The following is a 16,281-nucleotide window of genomic DNA, read 5'->3' on the forward strand; positions in this document are numbered from 1 at the left end:
GACGCCATCCTGATGTAAATCTATTGCAGAGCCTCAGCGCCTACCCCGTTGTAATCTACATCCACAGCTTGACGACATACAGAGGATAGAGCCCACAAGGCGATGCCGACGACGGCGAAGCCGCAAGGGGTCTCCCGGACCCTCCGTTGCTCAGCGAACATGGCCGTTTAATGCTGTAGGTATGGGCCAACGCGAATCAAGGACTGGCGATTTGGGTGGACGTGGTGACGAATCACCTCGGAGAGGTCTCGGAGAGGAAAACATGCAGAACTGAGGGAGAGTATGTGCTTTGCTCTCGTCTCCGCAATACTTGGCTCGGCTTCGAGCCGGCAGTTGTGAACCGTGTTTCCAGCGGGCCAAGGCCAAGGCCCAAGGTAGTTCCATAGGATCGGCCACGACTCGAGCAATAATAAACGTCGATCCTGTTTTCTAGAATACATCAAAGCGAGAGGATACGCATAAGAGACAGAGGCGCTAGAGGCTGAAACGGGGCGGCGACGGGGGCGATTTAGTCTCCAAAACACCGTATTCTAAACGAGAGGGCATTTTCGTTTAGAATACGAAAATACACTGGTTGGTGGGTTAGCCCGCGATTCAGGGACTGGCCACACCCCCCCACTGACGACTTACATGCACACGAAGAAGGGATGGGCAGCGTCAAGATTTTCTCAACCCTTTTATTTTTACTTTGTTCTTCTCTTAATCCTCTACCGGGATCAAGCGACTTGCGAACTGGGCCAAGATATTGGTAGAAGGTAGTTTGGAATGAAGTACTGGGGACTGCCCCCTCTCTCCCTCTACCCCCTTCCCTTTACCCTTTCTCATCCCAATCCACGTCTAGCCTCTGTTTGGTCTTCCCTTTCATCTGAATTCTTCTCCCATCAGACTCCTTCAACAAAATACATTTCATCGGCTCGCTCTGTTCTGTTCTTTTCTCCCAAACGCTTCATCTTCAAGAGCGACAGGCCATGAGAGACTACTGGGAACTCTCCGGCCCCTTTGGCCTCGCGGTCCGCGCCGCCGTACGAATTTTCCAGTTCATCTTCGCCATCGTCACAATCGGCCTCTACGCCGCCTCTCTCGCCTCGTGGGACTATTCGACAAACGTCAGCAGGACCAACTGGATATTCGCCCTCGTCCCCGCCGTCCTCTCGGCCCTGACCTGCGCCTACCACGTCTTCGCCACCGTCACACACGCCGCCTGGTCCGTCTGGGACTTTGGTCTCGCCGTCATCTGGGCCGCGCTCTGTGGCGTGTCTTCGACTACCCTCGTGCGAGGTGATGATGGGAACATTGTCACCGGGGATGTGAGGACGAGACTCGCCGCGGGAGCATGGATTGCAGGCGTCAGCATGATCCTCTGGCTTCTGAGTGCCATCCACGGCTGCGCCTACTGTTGTGCCTCGAGGAAGTGGACAAGGACGACGAAACAAGAGAGAGACAAGGATGACATGGAGGAGCTCCCCGATAGAAGCCAACGAGAAGTGTAGTTTCACGGTCCCCGATGGGCAACACATTTCTCAACTAAAGCTAATTGCATGATTTCGGGACAAGAAATAGAGTATGAAGTAGGGAATACTTGGAATAATAATAATTGCGCGAATAAGGGCCAACTTTCGAAGCATATTGAAATAGTAAATTAGTTGTTCAGAATTGCTCGATCTAGGAGAATATATTTTCACCGAGATAGAGAGCACTTTCCAGCACAAGACGGGAAAATTGCCGTCTCTGGTATGATTTACGTGATAATCAACAACCAGGCTCTTCCTACGGTCACTCCAGGACTAGGTACAAAGCAAAACCACAGTCGAGTCACGTATCTCGTATTTGTGACGTTTATTAGCTAAAAAAGGTATTGCTCTGCTCCACAGTCTCGGCTGGACGTAACCGGCACTCTGACGCGGCCAACTCCCTGCCCCCCCGGCAGGTTGTGCGGTGGTGGGAAAGGTATGCTTAAGTATGTTTGAGTATGCCTGTCCTGGCCCTTTCTCTCCTCCTCCCTCGACTCCGTCCTCGCTTCACCCACCCACTGCACTCCCAGACGGTCTCCGGCAGGTAAAAATACACCATGGAAGACGAAAAGAGAGACACGCCGAGTCCTTACCGGACATCCAAGGCCTCTGCTTTTGGGCTCGAAGATCTGCATCTCGAAGGTTAGCCTCCAACACGCCCCAAGCACAAATGACCTTCCGAAAACTCACTTTCTATCCTTCGCAGATCAAGCCTCCAGCTCAGCACAACCCGAAGAACCAGAGCCACCCGAGTACACACCACAATACACGCCCCAGCGTCAATGGCCTATGCCCCTCAACATTGTTGTCCAGGTCGTAGGCTCCCGCGGCGACGTCCAGCCCTTCCTCGCCCTCGCCGCTGCCCTCCAGAAGTCGGGCCACCGCGTGAGGATAGCGACACACCCCCAGTTCTCCTCCTTCGTCCTCGATTCCAACAAGTCCTCCGCCTCGGACAATAAGCTCGAGTTCTTCCCCGTCGGGGGGGACCCGGCCGACCTCATGGCCTACATGGTCGAGTCCCCCTCCTTGATCCCCAAGATGTCCCAGATCCGCGCGGGCATCATCCAGCGCAAGCGCGATATGTATGTCGAGATGCTTGACGGCTTCTGGCGCTCCTGCGTGCGCCCGGACCCGGTGTCCAACGTCCCCTTCGTTGCGGATGCCATCATCGCGAACCCGCCGAGCTTTGCGCATGTTCATTGTGCGCAGGCGCTCGGGATACCCGTCCACCTGATGTTCACGATGCCGTGGACCAGCACCAAGGCGTTTCCGCATCCGCTGGCGAACATCAAATACTCCAAGGAGGATAAGAAGAGCACGAACCACGCCTCGTATGCGGCGGTTGAGTTCTTGACGTGGCAAGGGTGAGCGACTGTTACCTTTTCCTTGGGAGAATCAAGCGTCTTGTTGCTGACAGCAGAATCACAGCTTGGGAGATCTTGTTAACGCGTGGAGGGTCGAATCTTTGGGTCTGGAGCCAGTACCGTCGACCGAGGGTCACCGTATCCTCGAGAGCCTCCAGGTCCCGTTTACATACTGCTGGTCACCGTCCCTCGTACCTAAGCCCAGCGACTGGGGTCCGCATATCGGTACGCTGAGCCCATCCTTGCATACTCAGTTTCCATGCACTATTGCTTATCACGGATTCTAGACATTAGCGGTTTCTTTTTCCGCGATCCGGCACCGTACACACCACCTCCCGACTTGAAAGCCTTTCTGGAAGCTGGTCCACCGCCCATATACATCGGTTTCGGCAGTATTGTTGTCGGCGGAATTGAGGGGTTGATGACAATGGTCCTCAGCGCCATCAAGGCAACGGGCGTCAGAGCGATCATCTCGAGAGGATGGAGCAACCTGACAGGCGAGGAATCGGCCAACGTGTTTTACGTGGGAGACTGTCCGCACGAGTGGCTATTCCAGCAAGTTGCCGCCGTGATCCACCACGGCGGTGCCGGTACGACGGCCTGCGGGCTGCGATACGGAAGGCCCACGACAATCGTCCCGTTTTTCGGAGAGTAAGATGACATAGGAAACTTTTTACTTTAGAAGCTTACTGACCGCTTTGCCCACGCATAGCCAGCCATTCTGGGGCGCCGTTGTCGCAGAAGCAGGCGCCGGACCAGACCCAATACCGTACCGCTCCTTGACCTCGCAGAAGCTCATACACGCCATTCAGCTGTGTCTCTCGCCCGAGGCCGTCGCAGCAGCCCGGCAGCTGGCAGATTCCATGCGGACGGAAAACGGCGTCCAGGCGGCCGTCGACGCCTTCCACGCCAACTTGCCCAAGAACAAGATGGCCTGCGACTTCTTCTCCGACCAGCCGGCGGCTTTGGTCTACGGGAGGGGGAAGAAGCAGGTCAAGATGTGCAGGCCTGTTGCGTCCATCCTGGTGAAGAACGAGAGGCTAGAACGGAAACAGCTGAAGTCGTGAGTTGCCACGCCAATGGTGTCCGCTACAGGGGCCATAAAGCGCTAAATTTGGTTGCAGATACCGGTCGAAGCCAACAAACATAGAGAACCAGAGATGGGATCCCTTGACGGCGATATCCGCGGCATCCCTCTCGACAATCGTCAAAATGGCCAGCGCGACGGCCGACATCGTCGTCAAGCCCTTTGAGCAGTACAAACGCACCGGCGAATCCGCGGAAGACCTCGAGGAGCAGCTCGCAAAGACGCGGAGGCACAGCCAAGCCCCTGCCTTTGCCATGCTTCCCCTCCCCGGCGTCGGGGCCCCGGACAACGCCGAACAACACGCGATGGGCACCCGTCCGCCGCCGTCCAGGGGAAGTGAGGAGTCTTCGGGAAGACCTGGAGCCATGGCCGCGGCGGCGGCCAGCGGCGTCGGGAAGCTCGCTGGCAACGCGACCAAGGGCCTGTTCGTGGACATACCCCTCGCTATGACCGAGGGCCTGCGGGCGGTGCCGAACCTTTACGGCGATCAGGTGCGGAAGCACGACGCCGTCGAGGACTTCCGCAGCGGCGTTTCGGTGGCGGGCAAGACATTCTGCCACGACATGAAGGGCGGCTTCACGGATATTTTTGTCCACACGTACACCGGCAAGAAGGAGCAGGGAGCAATTGGTGCGGCCAAGGGCCTGGGGAAGGGAGTGGTGAGCCTGGTGACCAAGAGCACGGCGGCCACCTTTGGGCTCGTGAGCTATCCGGCGCAGGGCATCTACCGCAGCATCTGGGCCGCCTCGAACGCGGACATGCGGAGGAGTATCGAGGATGAGAAGCTCCTCGAGGGCGACTGGCTAGTGTCGATGAGCCCGAGCTGGAAGATGGATCATGCGGCCATTGTCGAGGACTTTGAGGGGATGCGGGGGACAAGGGGGCGATGAAGGACAAGTCTGCCTTGCGCGCAGACTGTATTTGGCGTGTTTGTTTCCTTTGGTGTCAGCATCGGCGTTTCGGTACATAATAGGGTTGTCAGATGGATGAATTCGGCGCAAGGCTCGAGAATCATTTGTGCCTCGACCTCTTTACCATATGATCTCTCCTTCCAGAAGAATTCGGGTTTGTGAATGCTTGTCGTTCTTGGGCGCCCCCGGTCGAGGCTCAGCACGCTAGTTGGATCCACCGTTCGCCCGTGTCGGCATCGTGATCCTGCAGACCCATGATACAGCCACGGGTGGCGAAATAGGAAGTCTTCTGGAAGGATTCGATAGTGGGGTCAATTGGCTTGGCTTCTTTTTTCTTCGCTTTGGGAATATCAAAGGTCAAAATCTTCGGCTCAATCGTTGAATCCGAGGATGATTACCAGCTCTTCTTAACTTGGTGTTCCCATATTGAACCGCTTCCGCGGCGTTTCTCTCGTTGCGAAGTCCGATGCTTCTGCTAGGGGTCGCTGCTGTCTCTCGAAGCAGAACACGCCCGAGATGCACAGCAACATTTCCTTGCTCCTGGTGGAATGCAACAAGACGACGGAATGAAGGAACCGTGGATCTGAACGCAACCACGTTAAGCCTTGTGGGGTCTGCGGAACCCCATTGCGATGAGAGATCCCAGCAGACATGCAGACGGGCTTCCCCGAGTGCTGAATTCGGTGAGTGAGGAACCGACGATCGGCCGAGACTGGCACGCCGCCCGGATATGATGTCAAGGGCGCACCGATGGGATTTGGTGTTGAGACTGGCAGATTAGGTCGGTAGCCAAGGTAGCACAGAGCGAATGTCCCCCAAGCCGCCGGGCGAAAAGGTGGTCGGGGCTGTGCCGGGTCACGAGTGCCGGTGAGACGCTATGGCCACATTCGGAAAGGGTGGAGACGTGCGGCCGGCGCGGATTGGCCGATCCGGAGGCTGACGGTCGACGCGGTGGCACGGTAACAATCAATGACGCTCTGCCTAGCGGTAGATTCGGTGGGGAATGTGGTTATCTACAAACTACCTAATCGTAGCTTTGGCCGTTGGGGTTCTGGCAAAAAAGGAGCGAGGGGCATAGTAAGGGAGGAAGCGGGAGGCTAGGCCGCCGTGCCATTCCTGGGTTCCTGAAATCCTTTGCAGTTTGGAGAGGCTCTGCTTTGCCGTCAGGCGTTATTTCGTAGCCGTAGGAGCCGTGTTGGTTCCGCAGGCCTAGGGTATGGCGACGGACTGGGTACCTTCTGTGATGGTAGACCGGCAGCAGACCCGCTGTATCGTTGTAGTGGAGTGGAGTGAACAATTAGTGTAAGCTTCTCGGCGTTCGAGTTCCATGATATCATGCCACTCCGCCATGGACTCCCTTGGCGGAACTCGGCACGCGCGAGTGTGGTGATTGGCGGTTGGCGTGCTTGGGAGGGGACAGGGTCGTCAAATAACATGACACAGAGATGAATGTTTTGTGAAACGTTCCCCGTTCGCGAGGAGACGGACTTTGGGTAGATGGCTGCAGCCAGCATAGTTCACAATCGCCCCGTGTACCTGTACAGGTACAGATACCCTGGCAGCCAGACACCATCACTGCGTTGAGATCAGACGGCGCGTTTGGATGGGAGCTTGAGCCTGGAGGCATGGGAGGCGGGAGTGGAGGGTGACAAAGGTGCCAGCTCTGTCCTGAATCATCCCCGACCAGTCCACTTACCCCGTGCACGGGCGGAGAGTTGTGTGTAGCCAAGGCTGATTGTACAACACTGGCTGGATCATGGATGGAATGGGCGGATTGAGTACCGCCACCGACTCTGCCACTAGATCGACTTGTTGTAGTTGTCTAGGCAGCGAAGATTCGACAAGGCTGAATCCGTATCTCGTAATTCGTATTTCGTGGAGGCATGCACCAGGGCGAGTTTTGGTAATTCGAGCTGGTTGATCGGGCGAGCGAAGAAAAGAAAGGGTTTGGGGTGCTGATAAGACGGCAGCAAAGTTGAGCCGTCTTCGCATCGTCACCCTTGCCAGCGCATTTTGAGGCCCCAATCACAGTCAGGTGTACTTTGGGTAGGTAGTCAGTATTTTACAATGTACCGGAAGACGAGAAAACATGCAATGCCACCATCTCCATATCAGGTCACCGAAATCGAGTGTAGTGTTCACCATTATTCACTGCCTTGGTGGTGCCCCCCCTGCCTGTGGTGGGAAGCTAAATGAGCACGGTCTACAGTGCTGTGCCCGCTCTATGGTCTCTCCAGTCTCACTCCACCATCGGGCACTTCTGCCCCGCATGGTTTCTCTATCCCTGATGCCTAGTGGGTGAATGCTTGTGCCCAGGTACCTACCTACCTACCCACGTACCCTGGTCGACACAGCACCTCAGAGTTCCTTCCTCAACTGCACGCGACCCTTGCTCCACTCTTCGGCTTCCGTAGCTTCCTCTCGCAAGTTGCAGCTGTCTGCCGGGCCTATCATCACTCGTGACAAAGGCTCAGTGCCACCATAAGAAAGGCTAGGAAGGAGTTGAAGCGCATCGCATCGGGTACCGATACCTACCACACCATTCGGGTACGTACCTTTCGGAGGAGGGCATGGGGTGAGGGGGAGCTCTTCCCTCCTAAGAAGCAGAGCTTCTGGGCGCAAACACAGCCCACCCTGTGATTCGATTCGACCCTGGTTCTTTGGCCCGAGTCTATGATCATCAGTCACTGTCCTTTTCATTCTGCCGCCTGGGCATGTCCGGTTTCCACCCTCGACACGTCTCTCTGTTTCTGTACCCTGCCGCCAAAAAGCACCTTGGCCACAGTCGGTCTACTTAAGAACCTCGTCTCCCCGTATTACCCATCCTAGACCAAACACATGCCTCGCCACTCAGACTCCATCTACGAAGCTTCCGATCATCAAGATAACCACCAACAGCAAGCTTCGTCCTCCAACTCTGCTCGACACCTGCTACACAACAGCTCTGCCCGATCCCAATCGCCCACAATGAGCGCTGCCAACGCCCCGCACCACGAGGGTTCCTCGACCGGCAAGGGTCGTGCCCCCGACTACGATGAGCACGACAACCGCACCGAGACCACGACCAACGGCGGTGGCCTTGGCTTGGGCCAGGGCGGCTTCAAGCCTCACGGAGAGATGACGGTCAAGCCTCCCACCAAGGAGGACCTCCAGCGCAGCTACGCCAAGGTTGTCGAAGAGGACGCCAACCCCAAGGGCTGGTACGGAACTATGAGTACGTCTCGTCGCCTCAACTTCTACCCGATATCCTATTGCAACGTACTGACACAGTATTTCCAGTCAACACTTTCGGCGCCGTCATCGGCACCATCGGTGCCATCCCCTGCTGCATCGTCTGCCCGAACCCTTACAAGAACGTCAACCAGGGCAACGTCGGCCTCGTCACCAAGTTCGGCAAGTTCTACAAGGCCGTCGACCCGGGCCTGGTCAAGGTCAACCCTCTCAGTGAGAAGCTTATCCAGGTCGACGTCAAGATCCAGATGGCAGAGGTTCCCCAGCAGACCTGCATGACCAAGGACAACGTGACGCTTCACCTCACCTCGGTCATCTACTACCACATCGTCGCCCCCCACCGCGCCGCCTTTGGAATTTCCAACGTGCGCCAGGCTCTCATGGAGCGAACCCAGACCACTTTGCGCCATGTTGTCGGTGCCCGCATTCTGCAGGATGTCATCGAGCGCCGAGAGGAGATTGCCCAGTCCATCGGCGAGATCATCGAGGACGTCGCCGCCGGATGGGGTGTTCAGGTCGAGAGCATGCTCATCAAGGACATCATCTTCAGCCAGGAGTTGCAGGAGTCGCTCTCCATGGCCGCGCAGAGCAAGCGCATCGGTGAGAGCAAGATCATTGCCGCCAAGGCCGAGGTATGTCGTTTCCCACTTTAAGGACTGAGAGCGCGTACGTGTCTAACAAACCATAGGTGGAATCCGCCAAGCTCATGCGCCAGGCCGCCGACATCCTGTCGTCAGCACCCGCCATGCAGATCCGCTACCTTGAGGCGATGCAGGCCATGGCCAAGTCGTCCAACAGCAAGGTTATCTTCCTGCCTGGCCCCGGCCAGACGATGCCCAACATTCAGCAGTCGCTCAGCGGCAACCAGACGGGCGAGTCGTCGGCCGGCGCCAACAATGGCACGGCGGACTTCAACGACTTTGGAGGTCAGGACTCCGGCTTTCAGCAAGCTATCAACTCTCGTGTGATCGAAAACATTTGAGTTCGCACCGAGTGCTGACTTTGAGGTCTTCGTGGGGGGAATAGCGTGGTCTCACTAAAAGCCGGCCCCATTACGGCTGACACCACCCGCACGATAATGATTCTTTGCTGCGACGTCATACCCCTTTGCGCTTTACGATGCCCGACATGATTGATTTCGAATACCCTTTTGCGACGCCACAAATCACTAGAAAATCAACACAAAAAAACTCAATTAGAACGTGTATCTTTACCACATGGGGTGCGGGGTGGACTGCCGGATGGAGGAATGGGCCATCAACTCTCCCAGGGGACGATACCCGAGATGGGCGTGAACAGCTTGAAGGGGCATTGTAGGATACCCATTTCGTTCGTTACTAAGTCTTTCGATGGGCATAATGGTAATGGTAAATGAAGAAGTTGAAATCAGAAGATGTGTCTAGAATCTGTGTTTGCTCTCTCATGCATGTCTCTCGCAACATGAGTCCCCATTATTTGATATGTGTGATGCATATTCCATTGTCCAAGTTTAGTGATTCGGCTGAAAGCACAACTCATGTTTCGAACAATCGACGGTGTTCGATTTTTCGCCCAGCTAAGCTGGTGTCAATCGTTTTTTGGCGGCTGGGCACTCTGGGAGTATCATTCACCTGAGACCCCCTAAGCTCATGACCATACCGCCTTCATATGTGTACAAGAAGTACCCAGGGAAGATATTGGCTTGGTCGTCAGATGATCTTGAGTGAGCAGCAACAGATGTGGAGGCCGACCGTGGACCACCAATCCAGCAGGCAAGGGAATACTGTCACTTCAGAACATGAACATGAACCCCTCAAGATAGACCAAGATCTAGGATGCTCTGACCAATGTTCACATTATCTTATTACATCCTACATTCCAGCTAGGCCGTTATTCTACCATACATGCTCCTCAGATACCGCCGATCGAGAACATGGACAAACATACATGCACACGCAACTCAAGTCTCCTTCCATGGCAGAGATATCTCCACCGGCAACATATCCTTCTCCACCATCTGGACGACGGCCTCGGCGTCCAGCCCCTTCAGCGCCTGCAGCACCTCGCGATACCCCTCCTCGCTCAGCCCCTCCCTGCGGTCGCAGTAGACGTCGACGCCCTCCTTGGTGAAGACGGTGGGCGCGAACCAGGTGACGACCCACCTCTCCCTCTCGCCGCCGGGGATCTCGCGCTCGCCCCAGCCGAGGACCTCCCAGTGGCTGCTGACGAAGAACAGCCAGCCCTTGCCGCGCCAGTCCCAGGCGGTGGTGTCGGCGGGGCTCGAGGCGGTGTCGACGCCGCGAACGGACTTGACGCCGCCGGTGCCCGGGGGGTTCTTGTTAGACTCGTACTCGACGAGGTCGTCGACGCGGGCGGCGCCGTCGGGCTTGGGGTCCAGGGGGGCGTAGGATATGCGCACGTTGCGGGCGTCGCGCCACATGGAGAGCGTGGAGTGGGTGACGGACCAGGTGCGGAGGAGCCAGTCGAGGGGCGGGGCGGAGAAGGTCGGCGGCGGGGCGGGTGCGTATTTGGAGGGGGAGCGTAGGGCGACGGTGGTCGGCGGGGAGGCCATGGCTAGGTAATTTAATCTATCTACCTTGATTGAATTGAAAGACGCGTTGTTCGGGGAGTGGTTTGAGTTAGGCGAGTCCCTACTAAAGGGAGGAACAGGTCGTGCAAACGACAAACGGCAAACGGCAAGGGGTTGAAGTTGAAGTTGAGGAGCAAGCGCAAACCCGTCGATGCCCCAAGCTCCGGGATCCGCGTGTTTCAAAATGATGTCAGCAGTGTCCCCCTTCTTGTCTCGAATCCCCAACTTTTCATCCCTCGAGTTTCTTTCTAGTCCCAACGTCCCGATGAACGTTTCAACCTCATAGGCTCTTTTCTCGGGGCTCTCTCTCTCACCTTTCATCCCATACTCCCAAACTTCCCAAACTCCCAAACTCATCCACCATTTAGCTCCAAAAGGTCACCCACGAGGCTGGAAATTAAAGCCGCCCTAGTGCCGAGCAGGGGTCTTAATTTTCAACTTCTTCGCGCATACCCACGGATCTTTCCGTGCCCAGAGCTCCATCCCGATTCCCTTTTGCCGTCTTATTTTCCCTCCCCCCACATCCGGAGCTCGTCTTTTTTTTTTTTTTTCTTTGCTGCCGGAAACCCCCCCAATCCTCCATCCTCAGTCCTCTGACCGGCCGCCTTCGTTATCCAACATCTTCGCACCGCAACGTCCCGCACACAACACGCGCGCAGACCGACCCCCAATCGCTTACCGCCCACCATGGACGACCAAGACATCGCCGCCGAGATCGACCCCGAGATGGCCGCCTTCATGGGCTTCGCCTCCTTCGGCACCCAGCCCGCCGCCAAAAAGCGCAAGTACAACCACCGAACCGACGCCGTCTCCGACGCCGACACCGATGCCGGCCACGCCCCCACCCGCACCTCCGCCACAGGCGCGAACCAGACCGCCCTCGCCGCCCGCACGCCGCGTGCTGTTTCGACCGAGAACCCCGCTGCGCCACCGCCGGCCAACACGGATGAGATAGCCCTCGACGACGACGACGACGTCGCCGTCGTCGATGCCGACAGACCGTCTGCTGCGGAAGACCAAGATCTCGAAGACGGCGGCGCCAGGATCTACTCGGATCCCTCCATCGCTCCCGCCCTCGCCCATGCCCAGAGCCTCATCGACGAACTGTCCACCCGCGCTGGCGACGGCGACGCAGCCGCTCCGTCGGAAGAATCCGCCACCCCCGCACCCATCACTCTCCCCTCCTCCTCCTCCGCGGCGCTGCCCCGACGCCCCGACGCGTCGTGGGGCAAGGAGATGGGGTCCGTCCCGACGACGATGCCCACGAGGGAGCGGCCCGCGCAGGCGCAGGCTGCCGACCATCAGCCCCGTGGCGGTGGTGGTGGTGGTGGACACTACCAGCAACATCAGGGGAAAGACGGGAAGCCCTGGTGGGAGGGCTACTACGACCGCGCATCCAACGAGAACCCGTGGGATAGGCTCGAGAAGAAGGCCGGTGTCCAGTCGAGGGGGTCTTGGGTGCCTCGGGGCCAGGCTCAGACGGCCTGAAGTCGATTGCTGATGGAGGTCTGTTGTTGCTGATGGGAAGGGGGAGTCCTTGGGACCCGGGCTGGATGGAAGCAAGTATGCATGGCATGAGTCACCAACAGCCCATACGAATGATACTGCGGGCGTCATTCACACATCAACCCCCCATCCCTTTGGGCATATCGACATACTAGTCACCGACACCTTCACCGACATTACGTGATACCCCTGACTGCACTGGATCACGATAAGAAAGGACACCACGTCTCATCACATGATACATCACTCAACCTTCAAGGGACCCCTCCCCACCCCCCCCGTCCGGGCTTGACTTACGCCCGGGGTGACTGTTACGGTGGCAAGACGGACACCCTCGCATCACGACGGTGGGGCTACGGTGGACACATTGCGGACGGCGGCCTGGAAGGAAACCACCACGACCGAACAAGAAACGGCTTACGATATACGACTATGAACCGTGGATAAGAACGCCATCATCGCCGCTACAGCACCGCCAGGGGGTTAGAGGCATATTGTCCCCGCCAGACCATGAGCACCGTCACGACGTCACCCCGTCCCTGTCGTTTCCCTTCCCGAAAGGGCAGTATCTCAACGCCCCGAAAAGGACAAGCGTGCCTTACAGAAATGTCAACACTGTATACCCCCTCGCCTGGTCTCTCAGTCTCGATCCCCTTACCTCCACCCCTTCCTGCTGCACTGAAGCCGTCTGCCGGTTTCTGGAGGGACCCTGAAAAGGCTACTGCACCCTCCCCGGGCGCTTGCCCTGGTCTGGCCCTGTCGGCACTCCTCTACGAAAGGAGGGCGTGTGTGTACTCTTTTTTTTTTAAAACAAGAAACCGCCCAAACCATTTCCCGCTCGTCCAATCATATCTCATAATCGTCTCGTGCAACGAACCTCCCCTGGCCAAGATCCAAAGGAAGGTCGTCGGAACCCCACAGTACTGCGTCAGCCAGGGGCCGGCGCCGAAGCTGGGGGAGGAAACGATGTGTGTGGAGGTCTTCCCAGCTGCGTGGGAATCTTCTCTCCATCAACCCACACTCCTTGGACCCTGCCTTAACCTTCTCTCCTCAGCAGGCCGCCGCCGCCAGCCAGACATTTCTGCAAAAGCAGCGTGAGATTGGTGGGCTAGGCGGCCGCCCACCACCTCCACCACCACAAACACCACCCATGTTCGCCCCGCGCCGTGCCGCTGCGCGTCAACCCGTCCCGACTGTCGGGTTCGCCTGGGGCCCCTGTCTCCGTTTTCCCCTCCCTTGCCAGCCCAATATGTACCCAAAAAACAAGCAAAACAAGGCCGAGATGGAGGGAGGCGTGCGCTCATCAAAAGTCGACGAAATGCAAAGGAAATCCCCGGGGCTCTGGCGCGTTCCCTTCTCCGCTGTTCCTGCAGTGCCGTTGCCGTCGGCAGGGATGTGTGCCGTATGTAAGGATGTCGTGCGTTTGGAGATGGTGTGTATAGTGGTGTTAACGACGCGCTGAACTTTTTTTCGGTAATACTTGAAAATGACACGCTAGAAGTGAGTAGGTGTGGCAAGGCTAGAATAGAAGATGCCGGTCGCCGTCTTTTTTCAACGTCGGCCATGTCGCGCGGCTGAACTTTCTTTCGTCACAGAACACCAGAAACCGCGTAGATTCCTAGTACTCGGGCGAGGGATAGCGTGCGCGCGCCTTGTTGTACTCCTTGGTGTGCTTGCGGGAAGTCTTGCTCTTGAGTGATCTGCAGGATGGGAGGAAAAGGTCCGCGTGTTAGTCGCATTGTCTCAGATCTCGCAGGGTTTCCTGTCTTCCCCAAAAATCCCCCCGATTGCAACCCGATCATACCGGCAATCTGGTAACCTTCCCCCCGCCGGTTCGCGGGGCCAGTTTTCGAATGCCGGACCGATCGTTCAATCCTTTTCCCCTCTTGTTTTTCCTTCCCCTCCCGGGCAATGGGAATTACGCGGCTCCCGGGGTGTTGGGGGGCGCAAAGGGCTCAACTTACGAGACTTTCTTCTGCGTCCACTCGAGGTCCGCGCGCACGTCCTGAGCGTCGCGGTAGCCCTCGTTGAAGCGCTCGCGCGTCTTTGCGAGACGGGCTTGTGCCTTTTTCTGCAGCTCCAGCAGCTCACGGTGCTTTGCGTTGAGCTTTCCGGATCTATTTTGGTGGTTTCCGTTAGCCATTCGTTTCGTTTGCACTGCCTGGGATCTGCGGCCATCGCCGCTGAGAAACACTTACGTCTGCGCCTGGACCGCGATATTGCGGTCGAGGGGAATCGGGTCAAACGTCTGGGCGAAGCGGTCCTGCATGTAGTCGTTGAAATCGACGCCGCTGGCCGAGTGGTGCGTGCTCTCGAAGTCGCCGCTGTTGCTGCCGGCGTAGCTAGAGTTGGCGACCGAGTAGCCGCCCGAGTAGCCGCTGTTACTGTATGAGGGTCCAGTACCAGAGCTCACGGACTCGTCCGTCTCTGGGGGCGAGACCGAGTAGGTGCTGCCGTAGCCTGGGTAGTGCTGGCCCTTGTGGGAGGGGACGGGCATGGGGAGGGAGTAGTGGGAGTTGTAGTGGGAGGAAGACATGATGGGCGAGGCGGCTGGTTCAAGTCGACAATAAAGGCGTGACGTGTATGTGCGAGTGTAGGAACTTGTTTGCCTTCAAACAAGTGGTGACTAAGTCCGAGTGTGGACTGAGGATGGCGGCACTCGGTGAGACACAAGAGTGTGCAAGGAAGTTGCTTGTTTTGCAACGAGAGAGAAGTTTGGAGAAGGCGTATAGAAGCTTTGAATATGCTCTGGAGCTGTAATAAGAAAGGAAGAAGAAGTAAACAGAACCAGACCGCTCAAGATGTGCCCTTTTATACTTTTTTCCTTCTCACTCTCCCCCAGACCCTTCCCGGGCTCCATCGCTTCACTTGGGGGGAGGATAAGACAATCAAGCCCTCGATTCGTCCGATGACAAGCTGTGGCTTTGGCAAGAGCCGGTGGTCCCCGGTCCACCAAAGGGCGAACAGACAGAATAGTCCAAGGGGCATGATGTGATGGGACGATGAGAGTAGAGGGGGTCGCGGACGGACGACGACGACAACCATGATAGAGCGGCAGCCGGTGGGCCTGCCTGGGCCCTGTTTAGCCTGTGCGTTTGTGACAGGGAAGTGGCAGAAACTATACCCTGTCTTCACCCGTGTTGCCTGCCTGTGGGGGGAGGAGTGAGAGGGGGAAAAGGAAGAAAACAGAAAGACATATCGAACTACTATGCAGTTGGATGTTTAGGGTGTGAGCATGGAGGGTGGCAGCGGACAATGGCGGGACGTCAATGGACGGAAGCATTGGTCAAGATGGGGGGAGGAGGCAAGCAAGTAAATTGGCCATCTGCAGGCTGGGCTTCCATGTCCCAGGAGGCATGTAAAAACGGCGAGTTTCGATGGCAAAAGGAGAGTGATGAAGCGAGCAAGGTGTCTGTCCGCATATGCCGAGAGGCGAGCACCATGGGTTGTATTGGTGGAGAGGCCCACGATGGAGGAATGGGTGACCCGGAAGAGGCAATGGATCTGTCTGGATATCCGGGGCAAACTGAGAATTAGCCTAGGTACCTAGGCTAGTGTCGGAAGGAAGAAGAGGGAAGACGAAGGGGAGAAACAGTCCGGGCAGGATCAAGGGTCACGGACATGGCCGGCGCAGGTTGGCGAAGAGCAGTCTGTACGAGAGACAGGAATGTTGGTTGAGGGAGAAAGAGAGAAAAAGCCATGTATGTCGTGTAAAACGGCGACGAAGAGACCTGCAGTGACGGCAAGGGAGGTACGTCGCTTCTCCCACACGCCTCCCCACATATGGATACAGACAGACAGGCAGGTAGGTTGTAGGGAATAGGACAAGGATGGAATGGGTTGCACCTGCAAGCCAGGAGAATGGGGCTCTGTGGGCAGGAACGGCCATTGGAAGTGAAGGGGTTCTTTTGGGCCCCATCCAGTTCCGCCCACGCCCGTGTAGTGCCGTGACAAGAGGGTCGGGTATGCTTTAGGTACCAAAGGGCCAAGGGGTGCGAAGCGAGGTGTGCATGTAAGACGCATGTTTGTGTGTGGTCTAAAGGGGTGTGAGACAAGCAGCGGGACGTTCGTCGAGGAACCTCGGGTCGAAAGACGGCAGACA

At 57.1% G+C, this 16,281-nt stretch overlaps 6 protein-coding genes across 6 annotated transcripts; 4 read left to right on the forward strand and 2 right to left on the reverse strand.

Moving 5' to 3' along the window:
* Positions 1-968: 968 nt before the first annotated feature.
* Positions 969-1,490, forward strand: CH63R_10906 (Sterol glucosyltransferase; the record flags this gene model as incomplete). The annotated part of the gene is made up of 1 exon (XM_018305880.1): positions 969-1,490. The coding sequence occupies one exon, from the start codon at positions 969-971 to the stop codon at positions 1,488-1,490; it is 522 nt and encodes a 173-aa protein (XP_018155304.1).
* A 578-nt stretch (positions 1,491-2,068) lies between these two features.
* Positions 2,069-4,852, forward strand: CH63R_10907 (UDP-glucose,sterol transferase; the record flags this gene model as incomplete). Its single annotated transcript, XM_018305881.1, has 6 exons — positions 2,069-2,153; positions 2,218-2,875; positions 2,940-3,100; positions 3,163-3,526; positions 3,588-3,938; positions 4,000-4,852. 6 exons carry the CDS (start codon positions 2,069-2,071, stop codon positions 4,850-4,852), a joined length of 2,472 nt encoding a protein of 823 aa, XP_018155305.1.
* A 2,859-nt stretch (positions 4,853-7,711) lies between these two features.
* On the forward strand, positions 7,712-9,086 carry CH63R_10908 (SPFH domain/Band 7 family protein; the record flags this gene model as incomplete). Its single annotated transcript, XM_018305882.1, has 3 exons — positions 7,712-8,087; positions 8,153-8,736; positions 8,793-9,086. 3 exons carry the CDS (start codon positions 7,712-7,714, stop codon positions 9,084-9,086), a joined length of 1,254 nt encoding a protein of 417 aa, XP_018155306.1.
* Positions 9,087-10,043: 957 nt separating this feature from the next.
* On the reverse strand, positions 10,044-10,655 carry CH63R_10909 (uncharacterized protein; the record flags this gene model as incomplete). The annotated part of the gene is made up of 1 exon (XM_018305883.1): positions 10,044-10,655. One exon carries the CDS (start codon positions 10,653-10,655, stop codon positions 10,044-10,046), a length of 612 nt encoding a protein of 203 aa, XP_018155307.1.
* Positions 10,656-11,360: 705 nt separating this feature from the next.
* CH63R_10910 (uncharacterized protein) lies at positions 11,361-12,161 on the forward strand (the record flags this gene model as incomplete). Its single annotated transcript, XM_018305884.1, has 1 exon — positions 11,361-12,161. The coding sequence occupies one exon, from the start codon at positions 11,361-11,363 to the stop codon at positions 12,159-12,161; it is 801 nt and encodes a 266-aa protein (XP_018155308.1).
* A 1,636-nt stretch (positions 12,162-13,797) lies between these two features.
* Positions 13,798-14,715, reverse strand: CH63R_10911 (uncharacterized protein; the record flags this gene model as incomplete). Its single annotated transcript, XM_018305885.1, has 3 exons — positions 13,798-13,879; positions 14,144-14,296; positions 14,378-14,715. The coding sequence occupies 3 exons, from the start codon at positions 14,713-14,715 to the stop codon at positions 13,798-13,800; spliced, it is 573 nt and encodes a 190-aa protein (XP_018155309.1).
* Between the last annotated feature and the right edge of the window lie 1,566 nt (positions 14,716-16,281).

Source organism: Colletotrichum higginsianum (genome assembly GCF_001672515.1).
Source record: "Colletotrichum higginsianum IMI 349063 chromosome 7 map unlocalized unitig_7, whole genome shotgun sequence".
NCBI classification, from domain to species: domain Eukaryota; kingdom Fungi; phylum Ascomycota; class Sordariomycetes; order Glomerellales; family Glomerellaceae; genus Colletotrichum; species Colletotrichum higginsianum.